At 37.8% G+C, this 16,308-nt stretch overlaps 1 protein-coding gene across 1 annotated transcript; it reads right to left on the bottom strand.

Annotated features, from left to right (window-relative positions):
- Positions 1–3,034: 3,034 nt before the first annotated feature.
- Positions 3,035–15,198, bottom strand: LOC139148889 (autotransporter adhesin BpaC-like). The gene is made up of 7 exons (XM_070720319.1): positions 14,984–15,198; positions 9,806–9,916; positions 9,376–9,461; positions 7,797–7,942; positions 7,014–7,157; positions 4,665–6,589; positions 3,035–4,343 (listed from the first exon to the last, which is right to left on the bottom strand). Exons 1-7 carry the CDS (start codon positions 15,069–15,071, stop codon positions 4,132–4,134), a joined length of 2,712 nt encoding a protein of 903 aa, XP_070576420.1. The 5' UTR covers positions 15,072–15,198; the 3' UTR covers positions 3,035–4,131.
- Between the last annotated feature and the right edge of the window lie 1,110 nt (positions 15,199–16,308).

A 16,308-nucleotide genomic window follows, 5' to 3' on the forward strand; every position in this document is an offset into this window, starting at 1 on the left:
AAATAATGTAAATCACATCTATGACGAACTCTTTCACTGAGTGGAATTTCAGGGCTTATATTTTCACTTTCAAATTCAGTTTCCAAGTTAGGATTGCTTATATGAAATTTGGTTAGATATCGTCTCATGCTAAAATTAGCTAGACCTTGTAAATAATTTTTCATTTTGAAACCTGCTTTGAAAATTCTGTATACGCACAATTTATTGCCATTACCATTCAACGTTGTCCAAAACAAATACTACTTCAAAGAATCTACATTCTAATAATTCTCTGTAATGTTATTCTTAAACTGTTCAATAATGGTTTCCTTCTTGTCAGAAGATATACGTTGAAACATCTCTGAGACAGCGACAACCAATAATTCTTGTGATGAAGGTAGCCCATTGAATTTTGATTCTTCATTAATGTTTTTTTAAAATATGATTTTCTGGCAAGCAGGCAGGTTTATACCATTGTTTTAAAGCTGATATTGAATGTGAAATTTGACTTGGAAACTCACCTTACCCTGTTCATATTCTAGCATGGGCAGAATGTCTGCTTACATCAAAGATGAAGCCATAGAATAACATGCGTAATTTTCAAGGAAGTTGTCATCATTTGATTTATCACTTGTCAATATCTCTGAAACATATGAGACTGTCACAATAGACAAAACTGGCCTCTAAAATTGATCCTCTTCTGGTAAACAAAGTTTCCATTGCTTTCACTGTTACATTTCGCAGGTTGCTATTTGGAATATACATGGTAGCCGATTAAGATGACTTCCATTTGACAAACCATTGTACCATGTAGATAATTGTATTGAAAAGGACTTCGGTACTTTTAATTACGCCAAGCTCATGCCACAATATCCAGAAATTTATTTTGTAACTATATATTTATTCTTCTATTTGCAATAAGTTCATATTTTGTCTGTGTTGATTGGAAAACAAGAGTTGCTGTTTTCAGAAAGTTTTTCTCCCTGAAGTTTCATCCCGACACGAATTTTGAGTTCAGGTTTTGACGAAAGTTGCAAACAGTTCATCTATCCCACCAGGTGATTGCACAAAATGTCCTTCTTGTAAATCAACATCACAAAAATAAATTGTGCATTAGATAGCACTGGGAACTCTAACAATGTCAAAGTTGTTACTTGTGAAGAAATCAATGGATTCTTATTTTTGTTGCTCATGTTTGTTGCTTCAATATTTTATTGTGTACATTAGAACAAAATGCAATAATTTGGCTTACATTTAATTGGCACCATGGAAGTGTGACTTATTGTACTTATGGCTTACAACAATAACTCCCGCACCATACACATTGGATACAGCTCACGTGTTGAACTTTCAAAGTTACAATTTGCATATGTCTGGACATGCTATGTGTATTTTGTGGATTTGTATCACTAATGATGGTACCTAAACTTCTGGACTTTTAAAAACAAACATATTTGTTATTGTATCACTGTTAGCAAAGTTGGCTAGCTACTATAACGGTGGTCATTTTCAAAGCTCACTAGATCATGGTCGACATACATATTACTGTATCTGCCCTGATTTCTCTAAGCTCCATATACCAGCTTTGTACTCAACACGTATGGCTGAAAATAGTTGTATTTCTTAGAGACACTTAAGGAAGCATTGTTCAAGTGTCTAAAGATTGCTACATGGTAAAATTCTAACCCCCCCCCAATATTTGTAGGAGAGCCTGTGTGATGGAGAAACAAAAAAACTCACTCTCACAGCCCCTCAGCAGCTATGCACTGTCACCCAGATTCCTTGACCTTGAAAATTTAAGCTGTTTGCCCCAATTCCCTCTTAAACAAGTCCACACTCACCATTGAAAATAAATAGAGTTGGGCCAAACCATGGTGGTGAAAGGGTTAAGCTGAGAGTAGCCCAAATCAGGAAGCTGGCCTGGCTGGCAATCTTAGATCTGGGAAATATCAGTGAGACATGGCAAATCTGGGGCTGTGACAAAGCATGGCACATAATTGCACCATTGGACTGTACACAACTTTACGTGCAGTGGATGGCTACCTGTACATGGGTGAATGTGAGTTAACACAGACTATCTGTTGAGATCTCTAACAAATTAAATTTTATCTGTTAACAGGGCTGAGCTCTTTTCAACTTGGTATTACAATTTGTAAGATTTATGTGTAGTGCATTGTATTCATTCCCCCTTCAAGTGAATCAGCACTGTATAAAATGATTCCGGCAATCCTAACACACACTAAACAGGTATCCTGATTCACACTTTAGGCAGGACATAACACAGCTGCATGCTCATTACAATGCTCTTGTGCGACATTCCGCCCATTTTGAAGACTCTCCAACTGTACATGTACATGAACTTACAATATGGTATGAAACAAAATTTTTCCAAATAATAGACCTAAGTTTTGTAAATTTGCTTTTTATACGTTTCTTCATTGGGTCTTCATGGCGCATACAATCCAGTCACACATGAACAGATATTGGGCCAAAAGTTCTTCATAGTACAAATCATTTGCTGTCTGGGCAGCCTCAGAGGGCCAGTAGCTGTAACTTTCAATTTTTTACTAGTTTTGTTTTGTTTTGTATGTTAATGACAAGTTCTTGTTGTACTTTCCTAAACATGTTGTAAGACTAACAATTTACCTTGTCAACATGGTCTATACGTCTGAAATTAATGGTTACTGTTTACATTGGAATTCTAGTCGACCAGAATTCACTTGTCAACAATAACAATGCAGTCAGCATATACACAGGCTGAGGATGTCAATACTGTGTATCTCAACGTGCTTTGATGAGCAGAACAAGAAACTATTGCTGACATTAAAAACAAAAATAGTGAAAAAATCATCAAAGTTACATTATTGGCCCTTTAAGTGGTTGAATAAATAACAAAAATACCCTCTAGGATAATGTTAAATAATACTACCACTTATAATAGGACTAATTATCTTCAGTCTCGCAAAAATGTTCAAACCTGTGGGAGAGTTCCAAGATACCAAGATATACAATTTCATTCCAATGATTTTACTGAGGTCTGCTTTGCTAGTGATGGTTATCTTTGCTATAATACAAGGTTTTTATTCCAATTCAAAAGTAACAAAGAATACAAATGATTTGAATAAACTGATGGGCAAAGTGCCTCATACCTTTGTAAGTACAGTAATCATGCATACTTTGCATGATTGATGGCGATAACATACAAAAGAAGTCACATCCAGTTCTCAAGTGTTGCACAGACAAGTGAAAAGTCAAATTTCCTTGCGTAATCAAGTCAAATGGACACATTCTAATGACACTGTGTTATGTAGGTCATTTTCCCCCACACTCATAACCCGAGTTTAATTAGTCTAGAACATTCTCAAGGTCACTGTCCTTCATGACCTCACAACCTTGAATTCAATTAGTCATGTTTGGAATGTTCTGAAAATTTAATTGGTCGTGTAAGGGAGATAATTTTAGAGAAGTAATTAGCATATCAATAAAAGTTTTAGTTTGTTCTTACATTCTCTTACATAACCACTTGAGTATAAATAGGGGACCGACACAGCTTGCAGTCAGACATTTGGGATCGTGTTTCTTGCGCGTTACTTCAAGACTTTGGAAACTCCAGCAGTATTATCATAATTTAAAGACTTTTCAAGTGCTTCACATCAACGCTGGATTTATTCTGTGGACTTTGTGCAACCTCAAGCCTGCAAGTAAGCCAAAGGACTGCATTGGTCTGCCTCACTGTCTGACTTTGGAGCTTTGCCGTCCCAGCTGAGATAAGTAGCCTGTACACTTTCACAGTTTGTATTCTATCCCGTGACTTAGCAATTAGTTTTATGTTTTTGGTAATAAATTTCATTTTATACGGAAATTGCTGAGTTCACCTTTTGTTCGTTTTCTCACACGTAACAAATGTGATATTATGAAACAAAAAAGGGGAAAAATGACAGCCCTCTTATATGTTGAAACAGAATAACCGCCATGCCTGCTTTGTTAGGGAATGGTTTTAAAGTCCGTTACATATGAATATAGTATCAAATGAAAAAGATACTCAGATATCAATATTGCAAGACAACATTCACAGAAAAATACTGTACTGTACAAAATTTCAAAAGCTGCCATTCCCGCATGAAAAATGAAGTTGCAGAATTCTTGAGACGTTTATTTGGATTTGGATTTTAATTGTCTAAAACTGTATTTTCTCTGATTCTTTGAGTTGGTGCTGACAGAACTAGGCTGAAATTCTGATGTCTGAATATGTCTGTTTGTCTGAGTCGGCTGTGATAACTTCATTTTCTGTTGTCTTCTTTGCAAAGCTTCTTTCTTTTTCCTTTCAATTTCTTCTGGAGAGCATCTTTGAGAACTGCTTTCACCTGGTAAGAAAAGCCAACACTTGAAAGTATTAGATCATCAATTTGTGTGTTTTATAATCTACACTTGAATTAACCACATAACCATTTGCCTTCAGTTACCTTATCAATCAGAGAACTGCAGCAAGCTAGCATAGGACATCAGACATTATCCAAGAACACAGAACACTACAAGTTATAAATACATGTTGTTAATTACATTTTCTATCAATAACATTTCTTAGCAGTTTACTGTATTACCTAAGCATGATAAACATTGCATACTTCAATAAATGCTTTGAAAATGGTGAAATCATTCCCATCATGTTGAAGATGATTGCTTACCTTGACTATTTGACATTGCAGTCTTGTCATCTTTACCATTTTCCTCTTTGTGTCCGTTATTCCTACACTCTCCTGTCTTTCCTGCTGTCAGCATATTGTCTTTTTTAAGCACAGCAGTCTGATTAGCATTTATATTCAGTTGTGATTTTCCATTGTTGTCACCAAGAGGTTTGGAATTCACAGAAGTAACAGATACACCCTTTGAACTGATAGAATTACTTGGAAGAAACTGTGGCTTGGAAGTGGTTCCACTTCTCGTACAAGTAGCGATGGGTTGCCTGTTTACATGAACTAGGTTAATTTTCCCTTTTGTCATGCTTTCAGCAGATTTGGCTGCAGTTACGGAATTTGAATGACTCAAAGCTAATTTGTCTGAGTCTACTCCCAACTTTTCTTGTCCTGTTTTACTTAGAGTAACATTCCCACTATTAACTGTTTTACTTCTCGTCTCTGTTGCCATGTTTGTATCACTGGTTATGGACTCCTCGGAACTCCAATCTTGTTCCAGCAGTTCTAAAAGATCATCTTTATTCAAACTAATGTCCAAATCATAGTGATGGTTCTCTGCTATTGCTGTGTCACTATTTCTTGTTGCTTTAATTCCACTTTGTGTTGAAGAAGATGAACCTTTTGTTTCCACCTTAGCGGTTATGGTTAGCTGATCAATTTTTGGTGTACTTTTTAATGGCTGTAGTGTTTTCACTGTTGCACCTTGGCTATTTCCTATTCCTGATGCCTTTGGTACCGATGGCTCCAGGTTATTCTGATTTCCTTTTGAGTGTAGACACCCTGTATATTTATTGTTTGTAGGTTGGTTAATTTTCACTGTTGTTTGGCCAGGTACTTGTTTGTTAGACTTAACAGGTCCCGTACAATCACCAAATGGACTGTGCCGAATTCCAACATTAACATTCCCATCACTGGGAACACTTGGCTGAAGGTTGTTGTTTTTTGAACCCAGTCTAGACTTAGTGGTTGAATTACGCTGCAGAAACTGCTGTGATGAGTTTTTTGAACCCTGAGTGGCAGTAGCATTTACTGATGTAGCTTCATGTTTTGTCTGAATCCTAGTAGCATTCAATGCTTTGCCAGTGAGAGGCTTCAATGGAATTTTATCCCTAGCTGTTTGGTTCTGCATGGCTGTACCAGTCACTTGATGTTGCTGGTCTTTGTTTGTAAACATAGCTGTCTTGCCTTGCATCGTTGTTCCACTTTGTGGCAGCTGTTGATTTGATTTGCTGACTGGCATGGTTCTTTGGTTTTTCATAGCAATGGAGTTGGATGAATTAGCACTGAACTGAGATGTTTTTTGTAGATTGACCATGGTAGATATCACTGATTTTGAGCCCTTGCTGCCATAGTTCATATTCCCAGAGACATCATTGGCTCTAGCAGATACTCTGTTGTCAGTTTTCTTGATCAGAGGAGTACTAGTAGTCAGTTTACCATTGATGCCGTTCATGTTTAAATCCTCAATCTCTACCTTCTTGTCCTTTACCTGTGAACACTGGATTTCAATTTGTGTAGCTTGTCTGATAAATGAATCATCACAGAATAAGTCATCATCATCCCACAGATCGTCTTGATATGAGATATTTTGATTTCCACTCTTGTCTCTAACTTCATCCTTGCTTTCTGTTTTCCCGAGCTGTGCTTTCAAAGAATGAATATTCTCTTCTTTCTCCTTATGTTGTAGGTCTTGTGGCTTTTCTACACTTCGAGCCAATTTCTGTTTGTTTACAGAGGTGTTGGGTGGAGACTCTGCAAACAAATCCATTGAGCTGTTAGGATTGTCTTGTATTTGCTTTGAATTATCCGGCTGTACATTTCCTCTTTCAAGATCCAACTCATTATTATCATCACTAATTTCAATCACCACTGGATGACTTGACGATTGCTTGGTTTTACTTTCAGTTGGTAACACTCTGTGAATGCAGAAAAATATGTCATGTCACATGTAACTTGAAACAGAATATACAAAATCTGCATAAAAAAGGATTCCTGTGTGATTCACAGATAAAACAATGTGTTTGGAAAAAACCATGACGAATACATGGCAATAATGGCCAATAATATCTTGTTGTACTGTAGGTGGAATTCAAAATCACTTTTATGACAAAGTGGACATCAGTGCCAGGATTGAACAAATCCATATTTTTTTTGATGGTCTAAGGAACAGCATCAAGACATATTCAGTGGTTTACAAGTCTGGTTTAGTAAACCTGCATATGATTTTGTTTTACAAATCCATTGGCTGATCTACATAACTCCTAGAATGGCCAGTCCACAGGGGCCTTGGATCAAAGTATTTGCCCACCCCTTTGTACGTGATACAAAATGCAGCCATACCTGTCAAGAGCTATGTCCTGTTTGTCCTCTCCTTTATTTTTCAGTTCTTGTGCCTCAGTTTCCTCAATCAACTTCTTCATATACTTTGTGACCTGGGATGACCTTATTCCGACTGGCTTCCCACTGGACACTTTCCTTTTGTTTCTACAAATGGAAAGCAAAGCTTGTCTCATTAATCTACACATTGAAAGTTGTTGTCACACAGATTAAAGTTCCATTGGAATATTGTTCCATAAAGGCCAAAAGTGCAGAGAGTACCATAAGCTACTCCTGTATGGAATTGTGTGTTTTCATATGATGCCCTGTTCATTGTTGTTCACAAGGATGATAAAATAAGCATTGCTGTACCCTACTATGGCAGATGCAGACATGAAACTTTTAACAGATTGACAATTGAGGTATAGAAAGGTGACCTAAAAAGAAGAGTTAAGTGAAACTATATTTAGGTGACATGGTCAATCATATGGAATTTAACAACATATCAGAAGACCTAGCAGTAAATATATACAGATTGCACTTAGAGGGGCCAGTGCACTATTTTTTTTAATCTTTTTCAATCTGGCTCTACCAAGTTACTTTTGCTCTGATTACTTTCCTCTATATTTCTAATCTCATGGTAAATTAAAGAAAATAAATATGAAATATTTCCATTACCACTGCATAAGTCTGTTGCATGGCGGCAGGCTACTGTATAAATTAGACCAAGAGTGCTGTGCATGATTTAATGTATGCCTGTAGTCAACGTATATGTGAGACAAGAAAAAATGCAGAATTGACTGTTACCTTCTTCTAACTGGAGTCTGATTGATGGGTTTAACATTATCTGATTTTACAGTTACAGCTGTAGACTCACTGCCAAGTCTGCCATCTTTTCTCATCCATACACCAAGCAAAGTTGGAGTGCCTGGTCTTCCAGTACTGGTAGATTCCTATGGAGACAGCATGTGAAGAAACAAGATGAGCAATTGGATTGGGTCAAGGCATGACAGACCAAAAGATACAAATGTATACCCTTCAGTCTTGAAAGCCTGGTGTCAACTTTGTGCTAAAAGCACACTTGATACAAACTTACATATGAAGAATAAGTAGCAAGAATTTGCTCTGCATTTGCAAAACCACTGAAGGATACAGTCAGATTAATCATTTCTTTGTTTGTAATGTAACTCATCCATGATGAAGGCAAATAGCGTTATTATTTGCATTCTGATCAATTTCAAACTCAAAGAAAACTACAACTAATGATAATTTATGAGTCAAATCTTTAAGCTCTAATGGTACATGTATGTCTTTATAAAACAGACTTAAAAAGGTCATATTAAAAATAACTATTGAAGTTTGGCACAAAGATAGTTGCATCAAAATCCCTGCAATGCTGTGTACAAGCAGACAAACAAAACAGCACACAATTTATTAATTGTACTATATTTACAGTAATTAGCCAATGGCGTAAACATAATCTTTCTTGCTACTTATATCTATAGCTTAGCCTCTGCCACAGAGTGACTCCAACTTCTGCATGCAGTAACTGAGCAGATATTAAATAACCGAGAATGCCAAACACAAAAACTACTCTGATCAACTTTTACAGAACTACTTTTTTAACAGTAGTAACCCAATTTTACATCTTTGACCTATTAAAATGAAAATTCCAAAAGGTACATGTACAGTCAGTCAAAACAGGACAAACTGTATTGTAACATCTATATAATTGTTTGTTTGTCTCCACACAAAAATTCTCTTCTTGAATTCTTCATAAGGCCAGGAGACAAAGAAATTTTGTTGTAATTTTGATAATTCAATTATCAACAAAGATAAAGGAATTGTATAGCTTCTTGAATAAATTTCTTTTCATACAACTAATGCAAAAAGGAGTCCTGACTTGCTGCTATTGGAAGTTTTATTACACTTCTTGTACCATTAAAAGATTACTACAGTTCATACAATGAATGCCTGTACTGTTGTGCAAATGCTGCACATTCGTAAGCGATACTGACAATCTGAAGTTTTCCTAGCGATATCATAATTACATCAATTAGCAGAAGTATCTGATAAATGATAAGCAGTGTAAGATCAAACAAGTGTTTGTCAAATTTATAGAAATTGCTGCCTGTATTTTTATTTCTGAAGTTCAATTTGGGGCACAGATTGGTGTCATCATAAGTGATAAATTGTCGATATAGTACAGGCTGCAGTCACCCCCACCCCTGCCACCCCACCCCCCACCCCCACACACACACCTTTGGTGCAAGAGCAGTCTCAGTGTTACTGTAGTGGAATGTACCAAGGATCACACCATCTCACACACAAGCCCACTATGGCAGAGCTGCGAGTTCACAGCGTTGCATATCATTACAAGACATACCTCTGTACTGCTACAAGGCGCTGTGATTCTCTTGACTATTTCTGATACATCACTGACTTGCTGTCCCTTGTTTCTCAGTCTGGTGGCTAAATCAATAGGGACAACAAAATAAATCACACATGATGAACCTCATACTTTTGAAATTACAAGCTCAGTTGTATTACTCAGGTGAATTACATTTTACTGACATTCAACAAGTAAACACAACAACACAAGTTAGATTGGAATGTTTACTTCTATTTTCTAGCATAAGTTGTAACTTTTGAATGCATATATTTACAACTTGTAATATTCTTCTTCTAATCTCCCCATTGCCGATTGTTCTAGAAGTATTGGGACAAGTTGACTGTGGCACTACTTTGAAACAAGTGACGGATCAGGTTAATATACCTGCTTATCATCTAACATGCATAATCCTTGTATTACTCACCAAGACGGGTACATTTCATGGGAGAAGGAGAATTATTGTCCCACGTGATTTCTGGTTCGCCATCAAATGAACTGTTCATCGATTCATTCAAACTGGAGCAAGGTGTCTTTCCTGGAGAAACAAAATTACAAGTTTACACAAATTGAAATCTGACGGAGATACAAAAACTGTCTTCAAGAAAATGAATTTCATGGAATTGCTTTGTAATTTTTGCTGTGTGGCTCTCACTTATAGTAACATGGATTTAAAGTTGCAATATGGGTCGAAGTTGCTGATTTTTTCGTAAAACTAAAGCAAATAGACCAAACTACGTTGAAGTACTCTTCTTAGCTAAGCCTCTCACATATCTCGGCACACAAACACATTCATTTTGATGCGTTGAGGCAGCCTATAAAAGCTGTTTTGTAAACAAACTTTAAAAATAAAAACATTGGTGTTTTCTGCTGTGCATGTGACAAATACCACCAAGATTGATGATGTCTGCCTAGAGTGCACGTTGGAAGGGCGATGTTGACACAATGACGGAACTTGACATACATACAATGTAATGAATATAATGGATAATTCATGGTAAATTTTGCGTTTGCCTAACTTTGATAGCATCATAATGTTTCGGAAATATACGTATATTGATATGATAAAGTACAGCTCTACAAATGATTGTGAGATCAATTTTTCTCACTGATTCATCAGCGCTGTATGCACCTACTATACTGTACATTCTAGCGAGTATACCATTCTGGTTGTGCTATCTGCATGCCTGACATAGCTTTTACGCAATCCTTTCCCCGTTGCACGTTGTTATTCCCATTACATTTTTCATATTAAAAGGCGAAGAATCTTCACACAATGTTTATACTCTCGCAACAGTACGTACTAAAACAGCAATTTGTTCGGTAATTAAATCTATTTACTTAAATTAGAGTCATCCCTGTGTCCCTGTTAATGGTCGGATGTTACAGATTTTTCTATAAAGTTAAATCGCCAAAATATGAAGGTCAATTCTGACCCATAAAAATTTCACCACGATTTGTACAAACTTAAGTGAGGTCACCCCAAGTGAACTGCATATAAAATTTCAAAGCGATTGGACTTGCGGTGTCAGAGGAGAAGGCAATTGTTGACGGACGACGACGGAAAATCAACCTATTTGATAAGCTCCGCGTCGCTGACAGCGGACCTAAAAATCTAACAAGGAAAACAAGCCATTATTATCGACCAATCATATTGTTAGAGACTGAAGCTGAAAAGGAAATGTTAGTTAAATTAAAAATTTCTTCCTACTTAGTACTGTCTACTAATCTGTTAAGAAACGTCTGAAAAAGTTGTCAATTTCCTTGTACAGATCTTTCTTGTAATTCTTTGTAGAATCACCCAGGAAAAAACATATTTACTCCTTTCTTTCTCTGAAATCCTCAAGTACGTTCAATTCACTATTGTTCAACAATATTTCTTCAGTATCAGCCATTAATTTTTGTCTTTCTGTTGAGAACTGATCACATTAGATTTGAAAAGAAAATGTTCCAATGTTTCATCTTCTTTTCCACAGCAAGGACATGTACAATTATCTTCAATGTTTTCCAACCTTCTCTTTTCATATTTCAGGCCAAGAATATATGATCTTACTTTAAACTTTAATTGAGACCCTTGAAATCATTGATAGATTTTATATAATATTCACATTGTAGCTTGTTTTTAAATGTTTGATAGTGAGATTAGATTAGTGAGGGTAGATTTTCTGGTCATATTTTCTCTCCATTCATTTTCATCATAGTCAAGGACAATTTGTTTAATATTTTGATCGGTGAGCTATTCAATGTTCGTAATATTTCAATTTGTTATTAGGCCATTGGCAGATTTTGTCCAGTTCCAACACAACTTTTTTAGGTTGTGTTCAGATCCATCATTAATTAATTTCAAGTGATTAAAGACAAGTTTTGTCCACCTTGAATTATCCATATCACAGAGACTCTTAAAATATTTAAGTTTCATGATAGCGAGCGCAGCGAGAGCGGCTGAAGGCCGCTCACAAAGCGAGCATTAAGACTAACGTGTGTACATGAAAATTAGAATGGAATCTCTATATACCTACGAGTTTTTAGACAAAAGCACTTCCATGGCGGCGGCCATTTTGAATACTTTTACACGGACTGCGTGAAATTAAAGATATCATCTACCACAAATCCTACTCGACAATGTGCATTTCCGACTAAAGAATCTCTCTATTCCAAAGAAAGTGTGAAATTTGGTTCAAAATGACTATTTTCGATCACTTTTGAAAGCCTGGTTCGGTCATCACTAGGCGCCGCCATTTTGAAACAAGCCAACTCTCGCGAGAACAAACGGTCAACTCACGCGAGAATCAAAAATGGTGTGCTTGAGGGCCTAGGGAGAGCTACGACGGGAATATCAAGTACGTGTTTTACATTAGACTGCCTCTGCTCCCGCCCCTGTTACAATAAACTGATCGGAATCATGTAATTTACCAGTTTTAAATAATTTTCGTTAGTGAACTTGGCATTTCCGAGTTAAATTGCTATAACAATCTATAAATGTTATTTTAGAAAACAATTGACAGCATTCAACCTCAATGGCCAAAATATGCATCAAACACAGAAATTAGCATGCTATTGCCTGAAAACATAAATGACTCAGTGTTCGCGCTAGCGCTCGCCACACTCGCAAAATGCGAATAAAACTCTCATTTTGCGAAAATTTTTTGAAAGTCATTAGCCACACTTGCGAATTGACTTCTTTGCCCCAGAATTGTTTGGACACATGGTCGGATCATTCACTCAACTACGATCGCCTCCACACTATTACTTCCGGGTGCTGGATAGAAACGACCCGAATACTCCATTCACCGGAATAGGATGTTTTATTATAAGGGGTGAGCAAATTCACTACCCCGAACTCACGGGCTAGCAGTTTTTACCGCCGGACAAGTAACTTTTGGTACCTCTACTAGCCTGATTGGCTAGCGCATGCAATGTAGGAGACAGCTGAGGAGAGTAGCAAAGTCGATCGGGAGCAAACGACATGTAGAAACGCATTGCCTGCAGCAAAAATGAACACAGAGACGGACGTTTCTGAGCCTAAATAACTGACATGAAATTCCTCATCCAAGTTCGATTTCAAAGAATGTATGCAATTCTGGGATGAAGAAGACGAATTTCTAGGAAATTGCAGCTTGAATTTAATCTCGGCAAAAAGACAAACAAACCATACGATTTGACGTCAAGCTCCGTAAAAATTCAACTGAGGTGGGTCTACAGTACATGCATGCACTGTGATTTGGCCGTAGCAGCACGCAAAAATACAGACCTTTCAAAGATAAAAATAAACAATACAGCAATGAAATTTGTTGTAGTCATGAGTGAAATGCCTCAAATAAAAAGGTCAGTCATTTGGATCGTGCTGTGACACATGAAATCTCTCTTGTCAAGAAAGAAAATAATCATCCATCGCATCGCCACGTTGAGACAACCGGACTGGCATACAGCTATGGCGGATATGACATCAAAAAAGGACTCTTCTATTAGGGAAGAGGGACCGAGGATTAAAAATACCACAAATAAGTTTGGTTTTACTCGCAGTTCCGTCACTTGAACTTCCATTCTCCATTACTTGGTCATCCTCTATTGCTTTCTTTCATCAGTAAGGTAATCTCATCAAACGTAATGGCTTTGTAAACGTTCGTGATATTTGCTAACCCGTTTCAACAAATAGTGCGCTCATCATGACCGTCCATGCTTTTGAATACAACACATGCATGTAGGAGTCAACCACCATCGTCGCATCGGACACTCCGATCGCATGACATGCTATTTTGTGTAGATTTTGTTGTTGTTGCTGTTGTTGTAATTTCATTTATTTCCGCAATTATTACATGGGTATCAAGGAGCAGAATGCTTCCAATGCATAGGGTTAATTTATTCACAGAGAAATTCACATGGAGCTCCCGAGGTTGTAGGAAAGCACAAAAGCATAGAATTGTTATCAGATCAGGTACTGCAATGTTATATCATGTGTAAACGGTCATGCTCTACGCTAAAAAAATGACTGATTCGTATCTTCAAAGACAAGGAGAAAAAAGTCTGTGGTATTTTGCTATAGTTTTTGGTACACACGTTTCGTAAATTTAGGTAAAAAATCTTCATATCAGACGCAATTTTTCCCTCACATTTTGCAGCTGAAGAGCAGGCAGTGAAACCTCAAGTCACAGGCAGGCCAGTTGAAACTGGCTGGGCTGGCAATTTTTTTGTCTTCTTGCCCGGGGAACAAGTGAGTTTATGACTAAAAAATGATTTGCTCATGAAGTGTGTTTAGAAGTGTTCCAGTGACGTCCAACATTTATTTATTTATTTATTTATTTATTTATTTTATTTACCTTTGAAACGGTTTAAAACGCAAAAACTGCAGAAAAAGCAGACCACAAACATTACTTTGAATAACAGTCATATCAGTTGCACATCTTTGTGTTTTTAGTAAAATATTTGCGTGGCTAATCAATTTTTGCTGTGGCTAATGTTTTTTTGCATGAATTAGCCACACCAGCAGACCGTGGCTAATTTGAAAAAAATCCTAGCGCGAACACTGAATGACGATATACCCTACGCTGCGCTCGCTCTCAGGTCAGACCTGTTACATATTATATTTAAGTTTCATGATAATATTCCAACTACGGTCACCAAGAATTGCTTCATATTTAAGACATATTTATCACAGTTACTTGTGGTTCAATACATGGTGCGGGCGCCTCAAAGATGAGAAAGAGAGGCTATTGCATACAGCTCGCCATGTATCGAACCACGAGCGACTGAGGTATGCATTTTTGTGTTATTGTTGGTTCCCAGACACTTCGCACCGAAACAACCTCTTACCATGGAGCTACCAAAAGATTTTGCCCCAGGACTGGAGTCAAAACTATCGCAAACCCGTAAAGATGAAAAACTAACCACTGCCATCGAAGTTCTCATTACCTATCTATCATCCCAGGACTAAACTCTTGAAAGTGGACAAATTTTAAGAAAATAATATCGTGCAATTCCGCAACCGATGGAGGGACTGTGATACAACAACACAGACATGTACGACTGACCGGATGCCAGTCACGCAAATACAAGTACACACAGAAAGCCGCGAACATCTCAAGAACATTTCATGTGGTCAACGTACCTAACAGGAACCTTGCTCTTCGACGAGGCGTTTTTTCACCAAAGGAACTGCGTCTTTTCCTGAGCGGAAATACTTCTCGAATACTCATTACGCCAGTGTACCATTATTACACCGAAAAGACGGGTAGACAGCGCGATATTTGCAACATAATAACGTAAGGCACTCGCATTTCGACGCAGTCGGCCATCTTTCAAACTATGCCCGCCTCGATTTGAAATTACCTGAAAACCGATAATTTGATTGGTCGGACGGACCTGAGGGATCCCTCAGGGGTCACAAACGCGCGGGGGCGCTAGATTAAACGACGTGAAGACTGCACCAACAGAAATACAGCGAAGGGTATTGCAACCGACCTCCAAGCTCAGACATAATATCTCCGTCCTGTGGCGGAGCAAAATTTGCGTGGGTCTTTGTGCATGCGAAGTAGACAATTAGCAATATAGTGATCAACTATGGGCGGCCACAGTCACTTGTGATCTATTCCGCTCTTGGACTATGCGCCCCATAGACGTGTGTACATAATGCCTGAAATTTTCTCAGCCATATGTTCACTCGTCTATGGGGCGCATAGTCCGAGAGCGGAATAGATCACAAGTGACTGTGGTGCGACCAATCGCCATCATAAATGAACGCCTTGAATTTCAACCGAGCTGTGGCATTTTAAATAATTTTGTAATAAGCTTGCATAGCATGTCGGATATTGCAGATTGCTGCTAACCGAACGACTTTTCGTATCTGTCACGTGGACTTTAGATAGAGTCCTGAGCATATTGGAGGTAGCTCTGCATGGCAGGGCTGTGTGTTACCGGCGTTATACGGCCTCCCACCAGAGCTAATTGGAGGGTGCTGGGAAATGCGAAATGAGTACGTTTGTAATTTCTCAATATGGCTGATGCTTGAAAAAAGGTGACCCTCCCCATAGGCTTGTAAAAATTGCGTTACCCTTCAAAAATGCTTGCGGAAAAAATGGCGACTCACCCCCCAAAAACGGGCCCACCTCCCTGTAACTTCTGTTCTGTCCAGTCCCAAAGCGTATTAAAAGTAGGGAGCGTTCAGTTATTATGGCCGGGGGTGGGCTGGCAAAATCCAGGGGGGAGGGGTCACCTAAAATTTGAAAACTGCAAAGGGGGAATCATGTATTTTTCAAACAGCTCAGAGGGGGGGGGGGGTCACTTAATTTTCATAAGTATCCGCCCTGTCAAAAAGCAGTTTCAGTGTTCAGAAATATTCTGGGAGATTAAAATGACTCGTTGCATGATTTCATTCTCTGAAGTTATTCAACTGTAAATCTGAACAAAAGTATAATTATCTGTCACATGACATGT

The sequence above is a fragment of the Ptychodera flava genome, chromosome 14, assembly GCF_041260155.1.
Source record: "Ptychodera flava strain L36383 chromosome 14, AS_Pfla_20210202, whole genome shotgun sequence".
Taxonomy (NCBI): domain Eukaryota; kingdom Metazoa; phylum Hemichordata; class Enteropneusta; family Ptychoderidae; genus Ptychodera; species Ptychodera flava.

Excerpts from the sequence above, each read along its gene's own strand:
- LOC139148889 (XM_070720319.1), bottom strand. The coding sequence starts at position 15,071 with ATGAGTATTCGAGAAGTATTTCCGCTCAGGAAAAGACGCAGTTCCTTT. Across the intron at positions 9,462-9,805 it reads CATGAAATGTACCCGTCTTG|CCACCAGACTGAGAAACAAG; the intron begins GTGAGTAATACA and ends CTATTGATTTAG. Across the intron at positions 7,158-7,796 it reads CAGACTCCAGTTAGAAGAAG|AAACAAAAGGAAAGTGTCCA; the intron begins GTAACAGTCAAT and ends TTCCATTTGTAG.